Here is a 19,878-nt window from a genome sequence, read left to right as displayed (position 1 = left end):
CCCCAGCAAAGCAGCCAGAGGGTCCTCTGCACTTTTGCCTAGGGTAAGGCTTCATCCTTCTGACTGCCAAGGGCCTGTGTCCATGCTGCAGTCGGGTTCAGGGAGCACACAGCTCTCCCCCAGTTACTATGCTCTAGCCACAGTGACCGGCTTGAAAAGCACCAGCAATGCTTCTTTTAAGTAAGTGCCAAGTGTTGCCGGGCAGGCTCTCTGCTGACAGAACCAGGCGAGAGGGAGAGAGCTCGCAGCTCGGATCTCCTCCTGCCTCCGGAGAATAACTCAGGGAGTCTGTCAAAGCAGGAACTCGTTTTTATGTATCAATCCTTTCTCTTATATAGGGCTGAGAGAGGAGGTGGAGTTTTCAGCTGGGGTAAGATGACATAGGGGGAGGGGAAAGTTGACTAGGAGTATGGGGTGACTGAAGGAGCCAACAAAGTTACTCTATGTCAGCAGGATCTAGGCAAAGGCAGGCTTAAGCAGGTTATGCTGAGTCACTCCAGTACGGAAAGGAAATGAGTGAGACAGTTTACAAAACTCAAGCCAGGCTCAGGTTTGTCCTCAAGGCCCAAGCCAGGGCCAAATAGAGCCCAACAAAGTGTGTTCTTACATGTAGGTAGTCTGTTGGCGCTGCAACCCTTAGGAGTTTGTTTGTTGTTGTTTTCTCTGTGTGTGTGTGTTTGTTTCTGTTTTGAGGCAGGATTTCATTATGTGGCCCTGGCTGCTCTGGACCTCCTACATAGAGTAGGCTAACAAGGCCCCCTAACCCTGACACACACACACACACACACACACAACTGGGAACATCAGAAAATTTGCCCAAGCAATTAGGTTTTAGAGTCCAAGTACTTGGGGAGGCAGAGGCAGGAGGATTTCTGGGTTCAAGGTCAGCCTGGTCTACATAGTTAATTCCAGGATAGCCAGGGCTATACTAGAAAACCCTGGTTGGGGGAGGTTATTTCTTGTGGGTGGGTATAGACACCACATGAGTGTGGGTGCCCACAAAGGTTGGAAGAGGGTGTTTGTTGCTTTGTAGGCACAGGACTTAACATAGCAGGCCTTATTTTGATCCTTGCCTTGCTCTCAGCTCTACTTGAGACTGAGCTTGCTCAGTCTCACAATCATGTCTGCAAATTCTTTTCCAGAACCTAAGTCCTCTAATTCTCTGAGGATAAACATCTAGGGTAAACTCTTCCCTGACACTGTCCTTTATTCATTGTCTTCTCTTGACTGTTTCTTATTCTGCATCCTTTTTCCAGGGGAGGAAGGGATAGTGAAGGTATGAAGGATACAGATGTCGGGTTAGGGTGACTATTCACAGTCCCCCTAACGACTCATTTCTACCTTAATTCGTCTTCTGAGAATGAAAACTCCACCCAGGCCTGCCATTTATAACATCCAGAGCACTGTAGGAGTTTCACAACTGGTAGCATGAAGCTGCTGGCAGTTTCAAGTTGGCTTTTCCAAGGTGGTGGGGCACATCAGTGCTCAGTTTTTGCATCAGTCCTACAGAGCAGGAGGCCAGCCCTGCTTCCGGAGTTCCCCCAGAGATCCATCCGATGCTTCTCTCTCAGCTGAATTCAGTAGACAGCTGCAACTGAGGCATGCAGCTGCAACTCCCCTCTCAGCTCTCCTTCTCTGGAGAAAAGATAAGCGATTTACCAAGGTCCCCTTCAATCCTGTGTCACTTGTCACAAGGGATGTGAACGGTGTCCTCACATGAGGTTTTCACCGTGGCGACATTTTCAGATTTCCTTTCCAAGCTTGAGCCACCTATTGCAACTGTTTTGGGGGTTCACTTGGTTTAGGCTCAATTACTTGGCAAATATTCTTCCTCATTTATGGTACGAATCCAGGGCTGGTTCCGTTTGTTTGTTTGCTTGGCTTTTTGTTTTTGTTTGTTCTATAGAATATACAGTTTTCTGCTTCCTCTAGTTCTTTTGCTTTCAGGGGCTGCAGTGCCATGGAAATGGCTATGGTAATGGTAGATGGGAGCAATTTGGGCAGGAAGAGACCAGGGACATGAGGTCACTGGAAACACAAGGCATGGGTGGAGAGTGCCCCAGTGTGAGTTGGGAGATCACGCCTGGAAAAGATGCATTTGCTGTGAAGTTCAGTCAACTTCTGCTCTGAGAAGGGCTTTTAAAAGTCATATCCCGGTTTATAGTGTAAACACTTGAGTCACGAAAAAGATAAACCAGCTTGTTTTGTTTTGTTTGTGTGTGGGGGAGGCGGTGTACCTTTAACTTTTTATTGATTCTTTGTGCAGAATCACACACATGTACCTCAATCCTATTCATCTTCCCCTCATACTGCCCTCTGCCCCTCTGCTCTTGCACCCCCACACACTTCCTGTTATGGAAGCTGTAGTGTGTCACACAGTGTGTCACACAGCCTACTGTTTTGTCCATACTTCTTTTCTTGCACATGTGCATTGCAATGCGGTTCTAGGCTTCGGGCTTCTGCTGCACCATCAATATTGGATCCTCACTGAGACTCCTCTTGGATAGCCTGTTAGTGCTCTGCGTCATGGAGATCCTGGCTCCTTTGGATCTGATGAACCAGTCCCTGCGCAAGCTCCAGCAGTTTACCAATGGGCCAACTCGAAGGCCATGATCTGGGCTTGTGTGGTATGTCAGCTGGTCAGCCCATTGGGCAGGTCCTCAGTCTGTTGCTCTGTATTAGGCTGGCTCGGCATTCCCTATGTAGACCCAGCTGGTGTCAGAGTCACAGGGATCTGTCCGTGTGTGCCTCCTTAGCGGATGAGATTAAAGGCGTGCACTACACGCCTGATCTAAAAGGAAAAGCTTAGTGGGTGAGTTGAGTTTGACATCTCCCAACAGTCCCAGGCATTTGCAGTTGCTGCTGCTGCTTAGGAGGCTTAGGAGGTGTGACCTTGTCGAAGGAGTAGGTCAGTCGGGGTGGGATTTGAAAACGAAGGCTCGGTACCATGTCCAGTTCACTCTCTCTGCTTCGCGCTATGGCTCAGTAAGTGAACTTCTGCTTCTGCTCTGGCTGCCACTGCTGCCACACCTCCTCACCATGATGGGCCTCTTATTCCTCTGGAACCATAAGGTAAATAAGCAAATACGGGTTGTAAGCAGACAGTGAAAGTGATGCTTGGTCTCTGTCTTAAGGTTTCTATCGCTGCCAAGAGACACCACGGCGACTCTTACAAAGGGAAATGCGGCAGCATGCAGGCAGGCACGGTGGAGCTGAGAGCTCTACCTGAGGCAGCAGCAGGAGAATGTCACACCAGCTCTGGCGTGAGCATATAAGACCTCCAACAAAGCCACACCTACTCCAACAAGGCCACACCTCCTAATAACGCACTTCCCTAGGGGCCAAGCATTCATACAAGTGAGTCTGTGAGGGCAATTCTCATTCAAACCTCCACAGACTCAGTTTCGAGTTTGGTTAGCATCGTGAACTGAGACTATGTAAACAGGAAATAAAATCAATAGGTAAGAGCAACTGCAGCCGGGGTCACGTGCAAATGTCTGGGGTCTGAGAAACACCAAGGGTGGCCACCAGAACACAGCGGCACGAATACTCTCAGTTATCTGTTGAGATGTCAAGGAGTCACCTCAGAGACATACCTCTAGGCACGTTGGTGAGGGCATTTCCAGGAAGGTTAAGAGACTCAACCCTGAGTGTAGGCTAGAGTCAGCCACTGAATGAAACAGAGCAGCAACAATCATCTCTGCACTTCCTACTGTGGATGCAATGTGACCTCACACTCCTGCTGCTAGAGCTAGAGCTACTCTTTTTTTTTTTTTTTTTGGTTTTTTGAGACAGGGTTTCTCTGTGTAGCCCTGGCTATCCTGGACCTCACTCTGTAGACCAGGCTGGCCTCGATATCAGAAATCCACCTGCCTCTGCCTCCTAAGTGCTGGGATTAAAGGCATGTGCCACCACCACCCGGCAAGAGCTACTCTTGCTGTCATGACAGTCCTGCCAACTGCAAAAGAACCCCTGTGGGGCAAGTGGAACAGGTTCAGAAACCCCGGTATTCTCATATCTAAGACTGGTAGGTGTTTCATCTGCTCCTAACCCCGTTCCTGTCCTGGAGCACGTGACCACGATATCCCACAGGAGGATCATGACCACTGGTCATATAGCACAGAGTTCTCCAAGCCAATGAGATGTCTAGATGGGCCAGCCGGAGGGTTTAGCCAATAAGCTTCCCTTCCCAGACATTCCTTCCTGCAAAAGGTATTTCATCTCTGGTCCACCCTGAGTAAGTTGTATGCACCCATTTTCCATGATGAACAATGAACAAACATTTTGAACAAGCAAGGACTGTCTTTTTCATCAAGAACCACCATGGGGGGAAGCCTTCATCATACAGAACTGCTAAAGTCTCCCACAGAAGGCCCCTCCACACTCTCAGACACTCAGCCCTTAGCTAAGCTATCCTGAGCTGAGCAGGAGTTCCCCTCCCTGCCACCAGCTCCCTTACCCCCAGGCTCATCATTGCAGCCCACATGGCTCTGCCTCATTCCTGACTACAATGTTCCCAGTGGTGACTAGACAACCCGAGGAGTTTGGGAACCAACCCCTACCTCTTCAGCCTCATCCTGCCTTACCAGGGCCCCATCTTAGGCTACCTAACACCTCCCATTTTGTCTGCCCAAAGATGTGGAAACCACAAACTCCTCCCATCCTTCAGTTGCCTTTGTCAAGTATTCTGTTATAGCAAGGAGGAAAATAGTGACACATGCATTTCTATTCTTTCCTTCAAGAGAAATGCTTCAAGGACTATCACCCTCTTACCTACAAGTGGGCAAGATTGCCGGACCAATGACCCCATCACTGAGTTTACGTATGACACATGCTTTGACAGCAACATCTCAATACAAACTTAAAAACTTAGGTATTTTCTATGACAATTTAAAACAAACTGGGCTAAATAGTCTGAAAACATGTAAAATGGAGCTAGAAAGAGGCATGAGGACCCACACACAGTATTTCTGAGTTTAAGTGACAAGAGAATGCAGAGTGGCTATAAGCAATAGCTGCACTTCTTAGCATTTTCTTTCATTAACACATATAAGTTCTTAAAAACAGAGAAGTGAGCTGGGTAGTGGTGGCGCACACCTTCAATCCCAGCACTTGTGAGGCAGAGGCAGGCAGATTTCTGAGTTCAAGGCCAGCCTGGTCTACAGAGTGAGTTCCAGGACAGCCAGAGCTACTCAGAGAAACCCTGTCTCGAAAAAACAAAAAAAAACCCAAAACAACAAAAATAAAACATTTTGTTAAAAGTTTCTGAGAGAGAGATTTTATTGCTCACCTACAGGGAATGGGGAGACACAGAGGCAGAGTTTGTGCAAACTAAAACAAAGAGCAAAAGGCTAACAGTTTTTAAATTAGGGCATGAGACGTGAGTGTTTATTATACTATTCTTGGCTTTATAAAATATTCTTTGATAAAAAAAATCATGATGTGCAATCTTAAAGAAACAACCCTACATGATACAATTTCACAGAAAACTACAGACAGATCTCCCAGTTCATTCTAGACTACCCAATCCTGGAATACACCAATACTAAAATAAGGACAGAACATTTTTAGACTAATACTAGTAGGTTCGTCCCTGTGGCTGGTGAGCCCAACCATAGGATCTTGGCCCAATGTAAAGTATCAGGCAAAGCACAGATCAGCGCAACTCTCAGACCTCCTCAGAGAAGCTCGTATAATGCAGGGCAGTGGGAGAAACTCCTGTCTATGACACCCACATCACACCCCATGACTGCCCCCTCAGAGGCTAGCATAACCATGTTTCAGTGTTAGCAGGGTGGTGGCAGAGCATGCCTTTAATCCCAGTGCTTGGGGAGGCAGAGGATGGTAGATCTCTGAGTTCAAGGCCAACCTGAACCACAAAATGAGTACAAGGCTAGCCAAGGCTACCCAGAGAAACCCTGTCTCAAAAACAAAACAAGACAACAAAAGCAAAACAAAAACCAAAACCAACAATTTATTTTCATCTTTTGCAAAGTAGTTTATATATGGGAGGCGTTTTCTAAAGGCACTGCCAGGATCTTCAAAATGGAAGTTGGCAAGCTGAGTTGTCTGAAAAAAGACCAAGACTAGCTAAGAATCACCCAGGGATTTTAAAACTCAAGACATAAACACTTCTTGTGTTAAGTATTGAAACATACCACATAGATGTAAGAAGGTAAGGGTGACATAGGCACAAAGAGATTAATGACAAGTTCAGAAAGAAACTGAGGCATAGGGAGACTCAGTTCCCAGAACTGTGTCAGTGACATGCAATGTGCAAACAGTCCCTCAATTAAGTAACTTAAAGAGCTACAGTATTTTTCAATCTTATAATAAACATAAAAATGAAAGCTGCAGGCACAGCGACAGGACGGACTCTAAGCTGGCTGGATGGTGCTGAGTCACACTGAGAGACCACGAATGATTGACACAGGGCTGGGTGGTGCTGAGTCACACTAAGAGACCACGGAGGATGATTGATGCAGGGAGATTTCAAATTCAAGGTTTGCCTGGAAAACAGTCAGTTCTGGGCCATCTAGACAATGTTGTAAGTTTTGTTTTTCTCGAAGTAGAGTCAAATTAGGGGTGGGGGATTGGGAATGTGGTTCAGTGGCAGACCACTCCTTAATTTAGCATGCAGACTGTGTTTGATCTCCAGCATCTCAAACAAATTAAAAAAGCAAACATTTCTATAGCATGCACAAGAAGGAAAAAAAAATTCTATGCTGGAAGAAAACTTAGTATGCAAAGACTCCCAGGAAGATGATACACTCACACAGCATATATATATACAAACTCAAACCATACTGTCTAAAGATAGGAAATGTAGTACCACAAGGTATGGTGTCTGAATTAGAAGACTCCCATAGGCTCATTGGTTTGAATGTTTGGTCCCCAGTTGATGCAACTGCTTGAGAAGGACTAGGAGGGGGAGGGGTGACCTCGTTGGAGGTATGCAGGACGACGTCACTGGCGACAGGCCTTGAGGTTCGCCAGCGTATGCTACTCTCAGGTCTCTATTAGTGGACTGCTTCTGCTCCCAGCGCCATCCCTGCTTGTCTGCTGCCATGCTGCCTGACACGATGACCATGTACTCACCCTCTGAAACTTGTACTTCCATAAGATGCCTTAGTCAGTCATGGTGTCTCTTCACAGAAAAGTAAGACAAAAGGTATGACTGGCTAAAATTCAAAACCCATCCTTAATAAAAAAAAAAAAAAAATTGACTAAAAAAAATAAAGACTTGGGCAAAGTCAGAAACAGGAAATATATGTATCACAGAAAATTAATTTTTAAAGAGGTGACAAAGCTGTTCTGTTTTAGTGACAAATGAATGAACTAACTAGTATCTGCACCACAGAATTAGCAAAACACAAACAGTGCTAGGCTTTTTCTAAAGCAATTTGGACACATATATAATTACTTCAAAGGCTCTCTCCAGGCCCCTGAACAGGACCAGCACAAGAGTCACGAGTGAGCACTATTTCACACAGGGCCAGCACACAGCTGGCCTCAGAACAGTGGCAATAATCATGGCCTTCCCAAGCAATGCCATGTAGTGTCTACAAAAGACATAGTGCACTAGTGTGCCAACGGAAACCTCTTTTCAAGAGTATGAAGGAAAAGTAGGACAGGTATTGCCTGAGCAGTGGTGGTGGCACACACTGTCCAATCTCAGCACTCCAGAGACAGATGCAGGCAGATCTCTGAGTTACACAGAGAAACCCTGTCTTGAAAAACAAACAAAACAAAACAAAACAAAGCAAAACAAATGGAAGGGTCAGTAACTGTGTCTTACCTTTAAAAAAAAGCAGATATCAATAAAAACATCAACATTTTCATCTCATGTGTTATTTTCCTATTTCCCTCTGAGTTGCCTCTAGGTTTTGTTTAAAGTTCCCCAATACACACAGCATTTGCCATTTGAATACTGGAGAACTTGGCCTTAGCAATTTCTATTTGCAAAGAGCTTCCAAGGACAGGCGTTGAAGTAGGTAAGCTGTTCTGTATGATAGCTATCTAACTGCACTGCCCAGTTTTGTCTCCTAATTTGTGACAAATCTCTATAACGTTCCTCAGCTCCACACTCTCGTTCTTCTACTTTAAGAAGCTGCCACTGTGCCTTCTTCCTGTTTAAACTCCCCCCAAAAGTCCCCCTCTCAATGTTCTGTTAAGCCAGTTTTCCAAGTAAATTACTCTACTGCATAAACTTGCTTCAGCCAAACTGGTCTCCATTCCCCAAAGAACAAAGCCACTGATGTTCAGATGCTATGTGTAAGATGTCAAATGTCCTCAGCATGTGCATGTGTCTCTGCGCGTGGTCTCTGGGAGCACTGCTTTGGAGTATTGGGGAGAAGGGGCCTACCTAGAAGACAGGACTCAGGGTGAGAGTGGAAGGGAGGTTTACAGCAAGGCTCTGCTTCCTCTTCTGCCCAAACATGGAGTCCTAGTTGAATGCTCTACTGTCAGGGAGCCACATCCCCTGCTGTGGACTTGGAGCCTCTTGATCTGTGAGCCAGAACACCAAACTGAACAAAAGCCCTCCCTCCCTTACATTGCTTTCATCAGATATCCTGTTACAGAAATAAGATGCTACCAGTACACATGACTGGTATCAAGAAATAGGGTCATTGCTTCATAAACCTGACCATGTAGTCCTTAGCCTCTTAGAAATGTTCCTAGGAGAAATGTTGAAGAGGATGGAGCAGCAGGCTGTGGAGAAACCCAAACATGCAAATAGGTCATTTCAGTGAGGCTTTAAAGGATTAGCATGGCAAGTAAATAGCAGCAGAAGGTCCACCTCATGAGGGTTCAGAGAGAGACAGAGGCCCTAGAGAAGTGGCTCTCAACCCTTGGGTCACGATCCTCTTGCAGGGTTGAATGACCCTTTCATGGGAGTTGCATATCAGATGTCCTGCATGTCATAGTTACATTATGATTCCTAACAATAGCAAAACTAGTTATGAAGTAGCAAAAAAAAATAATCTTATGGTTGGAATCACCACACACGAGGGCATTAAAAGGTCCCAGCATTAGGAAGGTTGAGAACAAGTGCTCTATAGGAATTGAGCTAGAGAGCATTCCTATTCATTACTGCAAAACATCTGGCTGCATTCGGATCATGCCCTGTAATTCTGACTGATGCTGAGTTAAAAAGTCATGGACTGAGTTGCTTGGCAGAAGAAAGTCTATGATGTGGTTACTGATCTTATGTGTTAGTTCTTATGAACTACAGCAAGAGCACAAAGATATAAAAACTGTAATTTGCTAGGGAAAGGTTTATAGCCACCGTTAAGGTTGTGGACAAGGGCAGACACTTAACAATGGAGCTGTAACTAATGCCATTAAAGAAAAACGGCCCACAGTGCACTCGGTAAAGGCCCTATCCATCAAAGGCTCCAACCTTCCCTATTGGAAAACTGCCTATGATTAGCTAGGCAGGTGCTTACTGGCTGCACAGAGAGGAACTAGGCTATATTTTAAGGAGCAGAACTTGGTGTCTTATCTACATGGTGGTGTATAGGTTAGGAATGAGTTAAGAGGTTATGGAAGCTTGGGCCAAGGTCTTATGAAGCCTGAGGGCAGGCATCATGTGGGAAGATCTGATTCTTGGCAAGGAAGCCAAGAGGTCTAGAGAAGTCTGAGTTACAGTGGAGACCCCAACAAGAGCATTCACAGAGTAAAACAATGGGCCCCAAGTGGAGACAACCCAAGAGAGGTCAAGTGTGCTACAGTTGAGAGGTGAGAGCCATCACAGCCTGCAAGAGCACAATGATCCCACCTGGTGTGGGGACAAGGAACTGTAGGGTTTGGTATTTGACCTGCTGTGTCCTGGTCTTGCTTTGGTCTATTTATTGCTCTCCCATATTTCCTTTATGGAATGCTGCCTTATTCTGCCTTCTCCTATGTTGCATGCATGCTAACTTGGACTTTCATTTCTTAAGGACTCAGTTAAGAGACTGTCCTTATTCTCAGAAGAGACTTTGAACTTTTGATCAACATTAGGACTTCAGAAGTTAGATTGTACACCTTTCTATATTATGAGAGGACCATAAACCTAAGCAGGCAGAAGTAGTATGTTGTGATTTCGGTATAGTGGGCCAGAGACTCATGTTTGAATATCTGGCCCCCTGCTGTTTGTGTGGTTTTGGGAAGTAGTGACCTTCAGAAGGTGAGGTCTAGTTAGAGGGTCTGACTCTCTGGTGGCCAAAGGGCCTTGAAAATCAATTGCCCAGCCTGTTTCCTGACCCACTACGGTATCTCTGAAGAGAGGAGTCTCAACACTTCCTTCACCATGAAGATGCCTGCTTCCCTGACTTCTTCACTCCAATGTAGGTATATGTTTATATCCAAAATAAACTCTTCCTGTCTTTTGTTAGATATTGTTAAAGTAACAAAAAAGTAACCAGTATACCATGCACCGGGTGCTCATGGTATTCCCACTTTTCCCATAGTTTTTATACCGGCTGTATGTAAGCATCCAGGGGGAAGGGTAGCTGAAAACAGAATGAATACAGCTAGCAACACTGGTAGAAGAACTGTTAACTCTGCTCTTCCATCTTCCAAGAAGTTGGCATCTTATAAAAGCAGCCTAGTTCAGACTGTATCTACTGTGGGACCACTGGACTCATCAACTCAAGTACTGGTTTCTTTACTTGAAAAATGTTTCCCGGGGCTGGAGAGATGGCTCAGTGGTTAAGAGCACAGACTGCTCTTCCGAAGGTCCCTGAGTTCAAATCCCAGCAACCACATGGTGGCTTACAACCATCCATAACGAGATCTGACTCCCTCTTCTTGAGTGTCTGAAGACAGCTACAGTGTACTTATATATAATAAATAAATAAATCTTTAAAAAAAAGAAAAGAAAAATGTTTCCCATAATTAACAGTTGTAGCATCATGGGAAACCATGTAGGCAAACTGGTAGTAGCCTATCCAACAAAATAGCCAGTATTTTAGCCCTTCTCTCAACTAAACAGAGGTTTTCAACATAGTTTGAGAATCATACTGTCACTATAAGAGACTTATTAACATTTAACCAACTAATGCTTGTTTATTAGTATCTGACATAGTGGAACAAGAACATGGCTCTAAAAAAAAAAAAAAAAAAAAAACAAATACAATCAAACCTTCCCTCACCACTTTAAAACTAGCTCTAGAATATGATGATCGTTGATCCGCTCCTTCATGTAATCAAGAGTTCTTTGTCCAACCACTCAGTGATAATGAGGACAGTATGGCACAATGACATATGCAGAGTGTAACATGCTGTGACAAACCTGAGGCTCCTTCACTTTTAATGAAACAATTTTTAGTGTCTCTCCTCACTCTCTTCAGGAAAAGTTCATCTTTTCTGAGTTTGTACCCTTTCTCTCTACCTAGCAAGAGATGACTTGACACAGGCTTTGGATGCTGCTGCCAACACAGAATGTGGAGGAGACTGGCTAGATGGGAACAAACATGGATGAAAATACTACAGAACACAGTTATCTAGAGACAGTGGACCAAAGCACTTGGAGGTGCAGGACTTACATCTGCAGCCACTAGGAGCAGATGGAATCAGTGTACTCACAACAGGCTAGACACTGAGAACAATGCTGAGGTGGGACAAAGACATTATGAGATCAGTTTGAAGCCAAGAACAGTAACTTTGAATTAAGAGATTCTGTTAGTGAAAAAAACCCAAAGACTCAAGAGATAATCGGAATCATCCACCAGGACTGAAGACTGACAGCACTGGGACTTAAACAGAAGTCACAGTCTCTAGACCTCCAGGTTAATCTACAAAGAGTAAAGACATTCTCAGCTGACTTCTCCACAGGACAGATAGAATAGCCAGCAGAAGGACATAGTAAGTCAATCTCAAATGCTCTTTATGCTAAAGGAAAATAAACCGAGACGAGGTACAGAATGGTAAAGAGAAAATGTACAGATAAACATGAAAGAACAGTAAGCAACAATGCTATTGAAATTATATCCATCAAAAGCATACATACTGTATGTATGTATGTCATTGGCTATCGCACAAAGTAGTAGCACACGGTTGAGCTGTAAGGAATGTCCCACTTGTGCTGAAGGTGGTGAATGCATCAGAATACCAGCCTACGGGAAGTCAAATGTCTACTATAACCTGCAGGGAAACCATGAAAGAACATAACCAAGTATGAACTAAAAAACTACTAGAAGAGATCAAATAAAACAAGCAAACAGAGCTAAAAGGTTTAAGAAAATAAAGGCCAGATGGAGGAGAAAAAAAGCAACAGGAGAAACAAGAGTTAATTAATAGTTTACAACTAATCAAAAGGATTTATCCTCTTTAGAGGATCAATTAGATAAAGGGAAGGGCTCCACATCAACAAGCCCTACAGACACACACATTAAACATAAGGATACAAACACAGAAACAACTCCAAACAGCAGTTCAGGTAGCACTGAGCAGCTATCTGGGAACCAAGCCACAAAGAGCACTCTCGCATGACCGAGATGCCCTGCAGTTACAGAGAGCACAGTCCTGAGCACGAGGCAGCTCTAGATCTCACTTCTGAATAACTGCACTCCTTTCTGTCTATGTAGCAGGTTCTTCCCAAGTCACCGTTTCCAGGCTATTTATAGCATTTCCCACAACTTTTTAAATTCACTTACTCCCAAAGCGATGCAAATATCATAAAAGCAGGGGATTAGTCTGTCTTGATCAAACTTCATTCTGAATAAAAACTGAGTGACTGGCATGCAGTGGGTTCATGTTTACTGAGCAAATAAAACTTCCCAGTAACATATCTGCATAGTCCGTAGTTTCAAATTTTACGTTAATTTTTTTTCAGTTATGTAATTCTTTAACTTTAGTTGTGAGTAAATTTTTTCAAGGTAAGAATCTGCATAAAAAGTTCAAACATGAAGTTTAGAAAAATGTCCCTGGGAAACAATGACTCTAAAATTAAAAATCACAAAACATGACTTTCTCTGGTAAATATATATTGAGTCACATAAAAATATAATTACATGAGCTTCTATGTTTATTTAAGTTCACAGAAAATCCAAAACTGTGTCTGAAAATTGGTCATCTAGAACCAACTGTTCTTTGATAACAAAATACTATGTGGTAGAGAGTTATGCCTAAGTTAAACAAATCATTAAATCTCCAATATTCTTCCAGTAGGCAAAAGGAACCTTTAAAAGTCAAACTTGCAAGCTGTAAGAAGATGTAGAAAGTCATTTAAACTTTAATATCTAGAACAAGTTTTACAGCACATGTCTAATTTACACACACAGTGGAGACCACTGAAAGAGCTTAGTGTGGCACTGCAGCAAGCAAGGCTCACCCGGGAGTCACCAGATTCCACAGTAGGCTTGTTACAATGAGCTTGTTACAGTTCCTTAATGTCAGACAGTATACACATTCTCAAAATGAGTATGACCACTGCAATGTGCTAACAACTGTAGCAATTAATGTTGTATACATACTTGGCTTTATTTTAAAGTATGTGGTTCTCCAAATATTAGTACATGAAGTGTTAAGTTTAAACATAGTAATAAGCCCCCAAGATGGAGACTCAGGACATTAAAAACTTTGATCATTATTGCACCTATTTCTCTACACAAAAAATGGAAATTTTACATTATAATCCTCCCAAAAAGTGAACAGGTGAGTTGTAAAATTACAGACTCATTGGCATTGAACACAAACAAAAATCTACAGTGACCATGTTTGTCATGAACTGATGCACAGCATTAATGTGCAATGAAGTTTGGTGAACTAAGATCATGCAAAAAAAAAGCCTCCATAATAATTTTTTGTTTTATAAAATGGTTTTAAACATATATTTTCATAAATATTTCCAATGAAGTTTAGTTGATGACAAAAATACAATGCTATCCTTTATTACTTATGCCGTAAGTTTAAAAACATGCTTCTGTACTGCTGAAATTGAAACATCATTGTTTGGAGAGCTGAGCTAATGAAATATTTAAAATTCAAAGTATCATAATCCAGCATTAGCTGTTCTGACAGACAAAGGCCTCCCATCACCACTGGTGCCAACACTGTTGCAAATGAAGAAAGTTAAACACTGAAGGATTAAGACATAATTCAAACATCTTTTAAAAAATAAAGTGTTTCATAAACATGAGGAAATATTAAAAAGAAAAATAATCACATCATTTGCGATACATACTAGAAAATAGCACGACATCATTTCCAAAATAGTCACTTCTTTATAGCATCCCAATTTATTATATCCAATGTTGGAAACATACCTTAAACATAAAGGTGTATTATATGAAATTGCTCTGTTATTTGATATAATAAACTTGGTAACTCAGAATGTCATCTTCTTTTCTATTGTTAACAACTGTGCAAAAACAACCCTGCACCCATAAATCTAAAGTTAATTCAGGTGAGTATAAGGTAGCAACCAATACATTTCTGTTCATACTCTATGTAAAGGGCACTGCCTTGATAATCCATTTTTAGACTTTGCAGACCTCTAATTAAACCCAGGCAAATTTCCATTTTTCCTGTTCTGGATACAGTGGGACTCTCTCAGTGTTTGTGAGTGTGGCGCCTAAAGTCTCAGCCCAAACTAGATATAAATCACCGCCACCCAGCACCCCCCTCCCCCCAAAAAACAATTTTTTTGGCTCCAAAATAAAGTACAATTATAAACTCTTGATGAAAAACTATGTTAAGGGGTCATCTATCATATACTATGGCTAAGTATGAATTTACAGAAAAGCACATCTCATGATCAGCAATTTTTCATAAACATGCAACTCACTATAAAATACAAAACACTTGGCTTTCAAGAACAGATTTATAAAGATACACTGCATCAATAAAATTTTTTGTTTCTGATTAACTTTACATGGTTATGGAGAATGAGAACTTTCCTAATGTGTATATATCAGATTTTATATTATAGTGTAATAATTTGCATTTCTGAACATAATGTTCAAGAAGTAATATCTATACACAATAACATTCTAGACTATTAGAAGCCCATTCAAATTACAGAATTTTATTGATACAGTAGATTAATATAAACTGAAAAAAGATGAAAGAATGGAATAAAGAATTTAGTACATTATTTTATAACACACTCTTTAAAATTAAAATATTTTAAATCTCTTTCTTAAAATTTTCATTGCCATGAAAGGCCAGAAAATTCTGGGACCAATACTGAGGTGTAAGTCATCAGATAAGTTCAGGACTATCTCACAATCCATACGGTGCCCCAGACAGAGAGGGGCATATTCTAGTGTGCTGGCAGATGCTTGAGCACCTCGGAAGAAGACAGGTGCCCTGGAGTAAACACAGATGAGCTACAAAGAGGGCAGGAAGAGACCACTTAACTCCAACAAATAGTGACATCGAGAAAATGGCACCAATTGTTGAAAACAAATTTTCACAGTAAAATTGCAGAGAATTCAAATACAAACACTGACAGACTACTGCTTAAGATCCACCTTAGCAAATGCTTTTCAAATTAATAGATCCAGTAAGCAGTTGAGTACTGTCAATTTAAAGCCGCAGATAAAAGCTATACAAGCACTTTAGAAGTCAGAAATGGGGGAGTAGGATTATTTACACGTTTCTTCTTTAGTTTGTGTCTACACAGCCATCACACATGACAATTATTTCACAAGACTCTGGAGTCAATGTTATCACTATGTGAATGGCTGATGCATGTGACCACAAATCCATGGTCATCAAAAGTCCAACTGTCCACACTTTGGCAGTCCTGTTTTGTGCATTAAAGGCTTTATTTAGCCTCATACTTGACAAAAAAATGTTTTTTTTCCAAAGCTTTCACAATGGAAGTTAATGACATGTTCATCGTCTCTCTCGTTTGGAGCTTCGCCGCCGTACCTGAAGAGAAAAGTCAACAGATGACCAATGTGAGTACATCCACATTTAGAGTAAGTACCAATCATCATTTTTAAAACAATCTTTATTCTCACACATTTCTGAATTTCTTTGCTTTTCTTTTCCTAAAACTGTCTTCCTCTTTCCAGATATTAAGGCCTCTGTGGTGTCTACATATGGACAAGCCCACAGCAGCCTTTCCCAGGCATCAGATTATCCTCCTTCTGTACTGTTTAGTCATTCAGACACAGTGTCCCCAGTGAGTAACAACTGCTCTCAAATCCATTGCCTTCCTACTTCCTTTCTGCAGCAGAGAGAACACTTGACTTTAGGACTGGGTCATTTTAGGACAGAAGTTAGTGAGTTTGGCTCCCAATACTTGAAACACATCTACACAACTCTGAGTTCAAACATATACCATTTACTAGCAAGGCCAAAAGGAAGCTTAAAACTCTGATTCAAAAACAAGGTCAGAGTACCTGACTAATACAGAAGTAGAGGCTCACAGCCATCCATTGGACTGAGTACAGGGTCCCCAATGAAGGAGCTAGAGAAAGGACCGAAGGAGCTGAAGGGCTTACAGCCCCTTAGGACAAACAACAATATGAACTAGCTAGTACCTTCAGAGCTCCTAGGGACTAAAGCACCAACCAAAGAGCACACATGGTGGGACTAATAGCTTCAGCAGCATATGTATAGTAGAGGATGGTCAAGTCGGTCATCAATGGGAAGAGAGGCTCTTGGCCCTGTTAAAGTTCTATGCCCTAGTGTAGGGGAATGTTAGGGCCAGTAAGCAGGAGAGGGTGGGGTGCCAAGCAGGGGGAGGTTGGAGGGAATATGGGTTTGTCTTTGTTGTTGTTGTTGTTTTTAATTTTCTTTGGAGGGGAAACTGGGAAAGGAGATATCATATGACATGTTAATAAAGAAAATATCTAATAAAAAAAAAAAAAAAAAAAAAAAAAAAAAAAACAAGGCCAGTATAAATCAACAGAAGGAAAGGAGCAGGGTTTTAAGTGAGTGAATCTAACATACAGCTGTTCTCCATTCCCATGGATGATCCAGTCTTAGGTTCCAATTCCCTTCCTCAAAGTCTAAAGAAACAAAGCAAACCAGCTTTGAGATGATTTAGTTGAGACTCATCTAAACAAACCCTGGGGACAGAACCAATGAACACATGAAACAGAATCGGTTCACAGAGTCCAACTCTGGGAACTGACCAAAGAACAAAATGAAAAGAATTGACTGAGCTGATCTAAACTTTTAGCATTAATGCATCAGGAACACTGCTCCTATTTATGTTAATTCTTCCCCAATAAGAAGTATGTGGTAGGAGACCGGGAGGAGGGGCAACATTTGGGATGTAAATAAATAAATAAAAGAAATATGTGGTAACTAGCAATAGCATTTACTATTTCAAAGAAAGAAGACTCTGAAAAGAACCAGCTCCTACTTCTATAAAAGCAGCACTGGGGCCAACCATACAAAGCAAGTTTACACCTCAATCCCAAAGGCTGATCTGACTTCAAGATTCACTTTTACTCAGTGTGGCTTTCTTCTGGTTTCTATCATGAGACTCAGAACCATCAAAGACATCGGTGAAATACGAATTCACACTTCAAGGATTCCAGTGCCTAGACTGGCAACAAAAAAATGCTTGGACTCCTCAGTATTCAGCTGACAAGTTCTCTAGGCATTACAATGCCCATCTTTCTCAAGTAAGTTTGAGCTCTCCTCAAAGTTGTTTCTCCATTATCCTAGCTGGTACGTAAAATAATATGACAAACTAATCAACAAAGGCATAAATATCTAGAATTACAGACACCAGCAATTGTTAAATGGAGCTGACTAAATATTTACTGGCTCAATTTTTGCATTTTGTAATATCACATACATGACACTTCAATAAGGACATACATTTCCCACAGAAATGTCCTCCTCTTCTGCCCCTTCCTGTGTCGTGTCGTCACTGACAGGAGAGCTGGCCTGAAGCATATCCATTTCTTCACTTGAATCATTTTCTTTAGTAGCTACCTGTTTGGAACGTCCTACACGGCTAAAGAAAAATATATAAAATAAAATGAGAATCCCAATATTAAGTTGTGTATCAATTCACTGAAACAGTTTATGAATTTTTTTCTCAATTATGTCATGAGATAATGAATTTTCATCTTGACCCATAAGCATTACTTAGAATCTTACAAAGTTTCTAGAAAAGGAAGAAAGGTGTCACCAAGACTATAACCATAAAAGACTTCACAACAACGTGAAGCCAGTGCCTATCTCATCTTTCCTCTTCATCACAATGTTCACTGAGTGGCTCAAGGCGAGCACCCTCTGAGTAGAGAACAGCGTACTTTCCATCACTCTATCTCAGACTGTGCAAAGAGAAATCTGAACCCAGAATATGAACACATCTTTCCTGACATTGCTACCACCACTCATTCCTATAGCTTGTCTTTTTCTTTACAGAATGATCCTTTAAAAACAGAACAGATGGCATCACCCCCAGACAAACCCCTGCACTGAACCAAGAATAAACTTGTAAATCCCTTCAGATGGTTCTGGCCTACCCATCTATTCTTGACAGTTACAATCCAGTAAACCTTTTTGCCTTTTCCAGTTTCTTGGATTTACCAAAATTTTCCCACTTCAGAAACTTCACCTATAGTATTCTTTCCCTACTCTGCCCTATTTGTTTTGTATTTATATACTGTGTGTGAACACACAGACAACCTATGGAAGTCAAAGGACACTCAAGGGAATTGGTTCTTTCCTCCTACCATGTGGGTACTGGGGATTGAACTCAGGCAGTCAGGCTTGGCAATAAGTGTCTTTATGCAGTGAGCCATCTCAGCTTATCTCTCCTATTGGTTCCAAGTAATTCACTGTCACATTCCAAAAAGAAAAATTCCCCAACTTCCTTCTACTAACTATATCCTCTTAAAATGCCCAAGCTATTTTCAGACAACATATCTGAGTTATAGTTTCATATCTGTATGTTAATACTTAGTGACTGTCTGCCCACTTGAGAGCAAGTCTCAGGAGAACAAGAACTATGTCTGTTATGTGCCACCATATGAAATTACATGGATGATGTTTTTCAATTATATTATAGTTATAACACAAAAATCAGACAAATTATAACATGTTATTATTCCAGCTCTGGAAAAAAAAAACCCGTCAAGATAAAATAAAAAGTATCCTTCTATACTGGAAAAAATATACTTAGGTTCTGAGCATGCCTAGGAAGAGATGACATTTCTGACTACAGGACATGATATTATGGTTCTACTTTTATAACAGGAAATAGCCCAGCCTGGTGTGCAGCTCATAGTGCTGGTATTCATGCTGTGGTGATGATTTTGAACAAACTCAATGCTCTCTTATTAATGCATTTGAGTAAGTATCCTAAAGTACACAAAGATGCAGGTGTCAAAAAGTTGACTAGGGGAATGATTAAAAGGAATAGTAGCCTGCAGCAATGAGGAAAGCTGGCTGATGCATAAATAGCATGTTCGTATACCATAAGACTATGTAACTATTTGGCATTCATTTATACAGACTTCTCTAGACCTATAAAAAAAAGTACAAATATTAGTTGGGCTATTAATTCCCTAGATAACTTCATAAAAATGTCTTACCTAGTATATTTGAATAATATTTGGACAAAATATTTGGAATTTAAATATAACAATAAATGTGCTTATAAACTTAAAAAGTTTTCAAAATAGTTTGAAATTGGTTTGAAATTTAATATTATTTACAACTTACATTTTTTTGGGGGGTTGTGATGGTGATGGCACTTTTGATGGTCTTCCTCGTCCTTTCTGTGGTGTGGACTGTGTGGATTCAACTGCACTCGTTTCAGGAGATTCTGCTCTGCTTTGGGGAAGACCCAAATGTAGATAGCATCAAATTCTGATTTACATTATGGGATTTACTGCACCGATGCCCAGTTTAGGACTGCACATACTCACCTCTGTTGTGCCCAGTTTAGGACTGCACATACTCACCTCT

The 19,878-nt window shown here is 41.6% G+C and overlaps 1 protein-coding gene across 7 annotated transcripts in view; it reads right to left on the bottom strand.

Annotated features, from left to right (window-relative positions):
• Positions 1–12,999: 12,999 nt before the first annotated feature.
• Pds5b (PDS5 cohesin associated factor B) overlaps positions 13,000–19,878 on the bottom strand; it is a 138,889-nt gene continuing 132,010 nt past the window's right edge. For 2 of the 7 annotated variants that reach the window (XM_031338844.1, XM_031338848.1), the window contains 3 exons: positions 19,633–19,743; positions 17,776–17,914; positions 13,000–15,864 (listed from right to left, as the gene is read on the bottom strand). In XM_031338844.1, coding sequence (XP_031194704.1) covers positions 15,829–15,864; positions 17,776–17,914; positions 19,633–19,743 — 286 coding nt within the window. In that variant the 3' untranslated portion in view covers positions 13,000–15,828. Of the gene's footprint in view, positions 15,865–17,775; positions 17,915–19,632; positions 19,744–19,768; positions 19,875–19,878 lie in introns of those variants that run through there. The other 5 variants (XM_031338845.1, XM_031338847.1, XM_031338843.1 and 2 more) reach the window with 3 other exon arrangements.

The sequence above is a fragment of the Mastomys coucha genome, unplaced genomic scaffold (assembly GCF_008632895.1).
Source record: "Mastomys coucha isolate ucsf_1 unplaced genomic scaffold, UCSF_Mcou_1 pScaffold22, whole genome shotgun sequence".
Lineage (NCBI taxonomy): Eukaryota > Metazoa > Chordata > Mammalia > Rodentia > Muridae > Mastomys > Mastomys coucha.
Note: the sequence above shows the minus strand (reverse complement) of the source record. Positions and strands in the feature narration are given on the sequence as shown.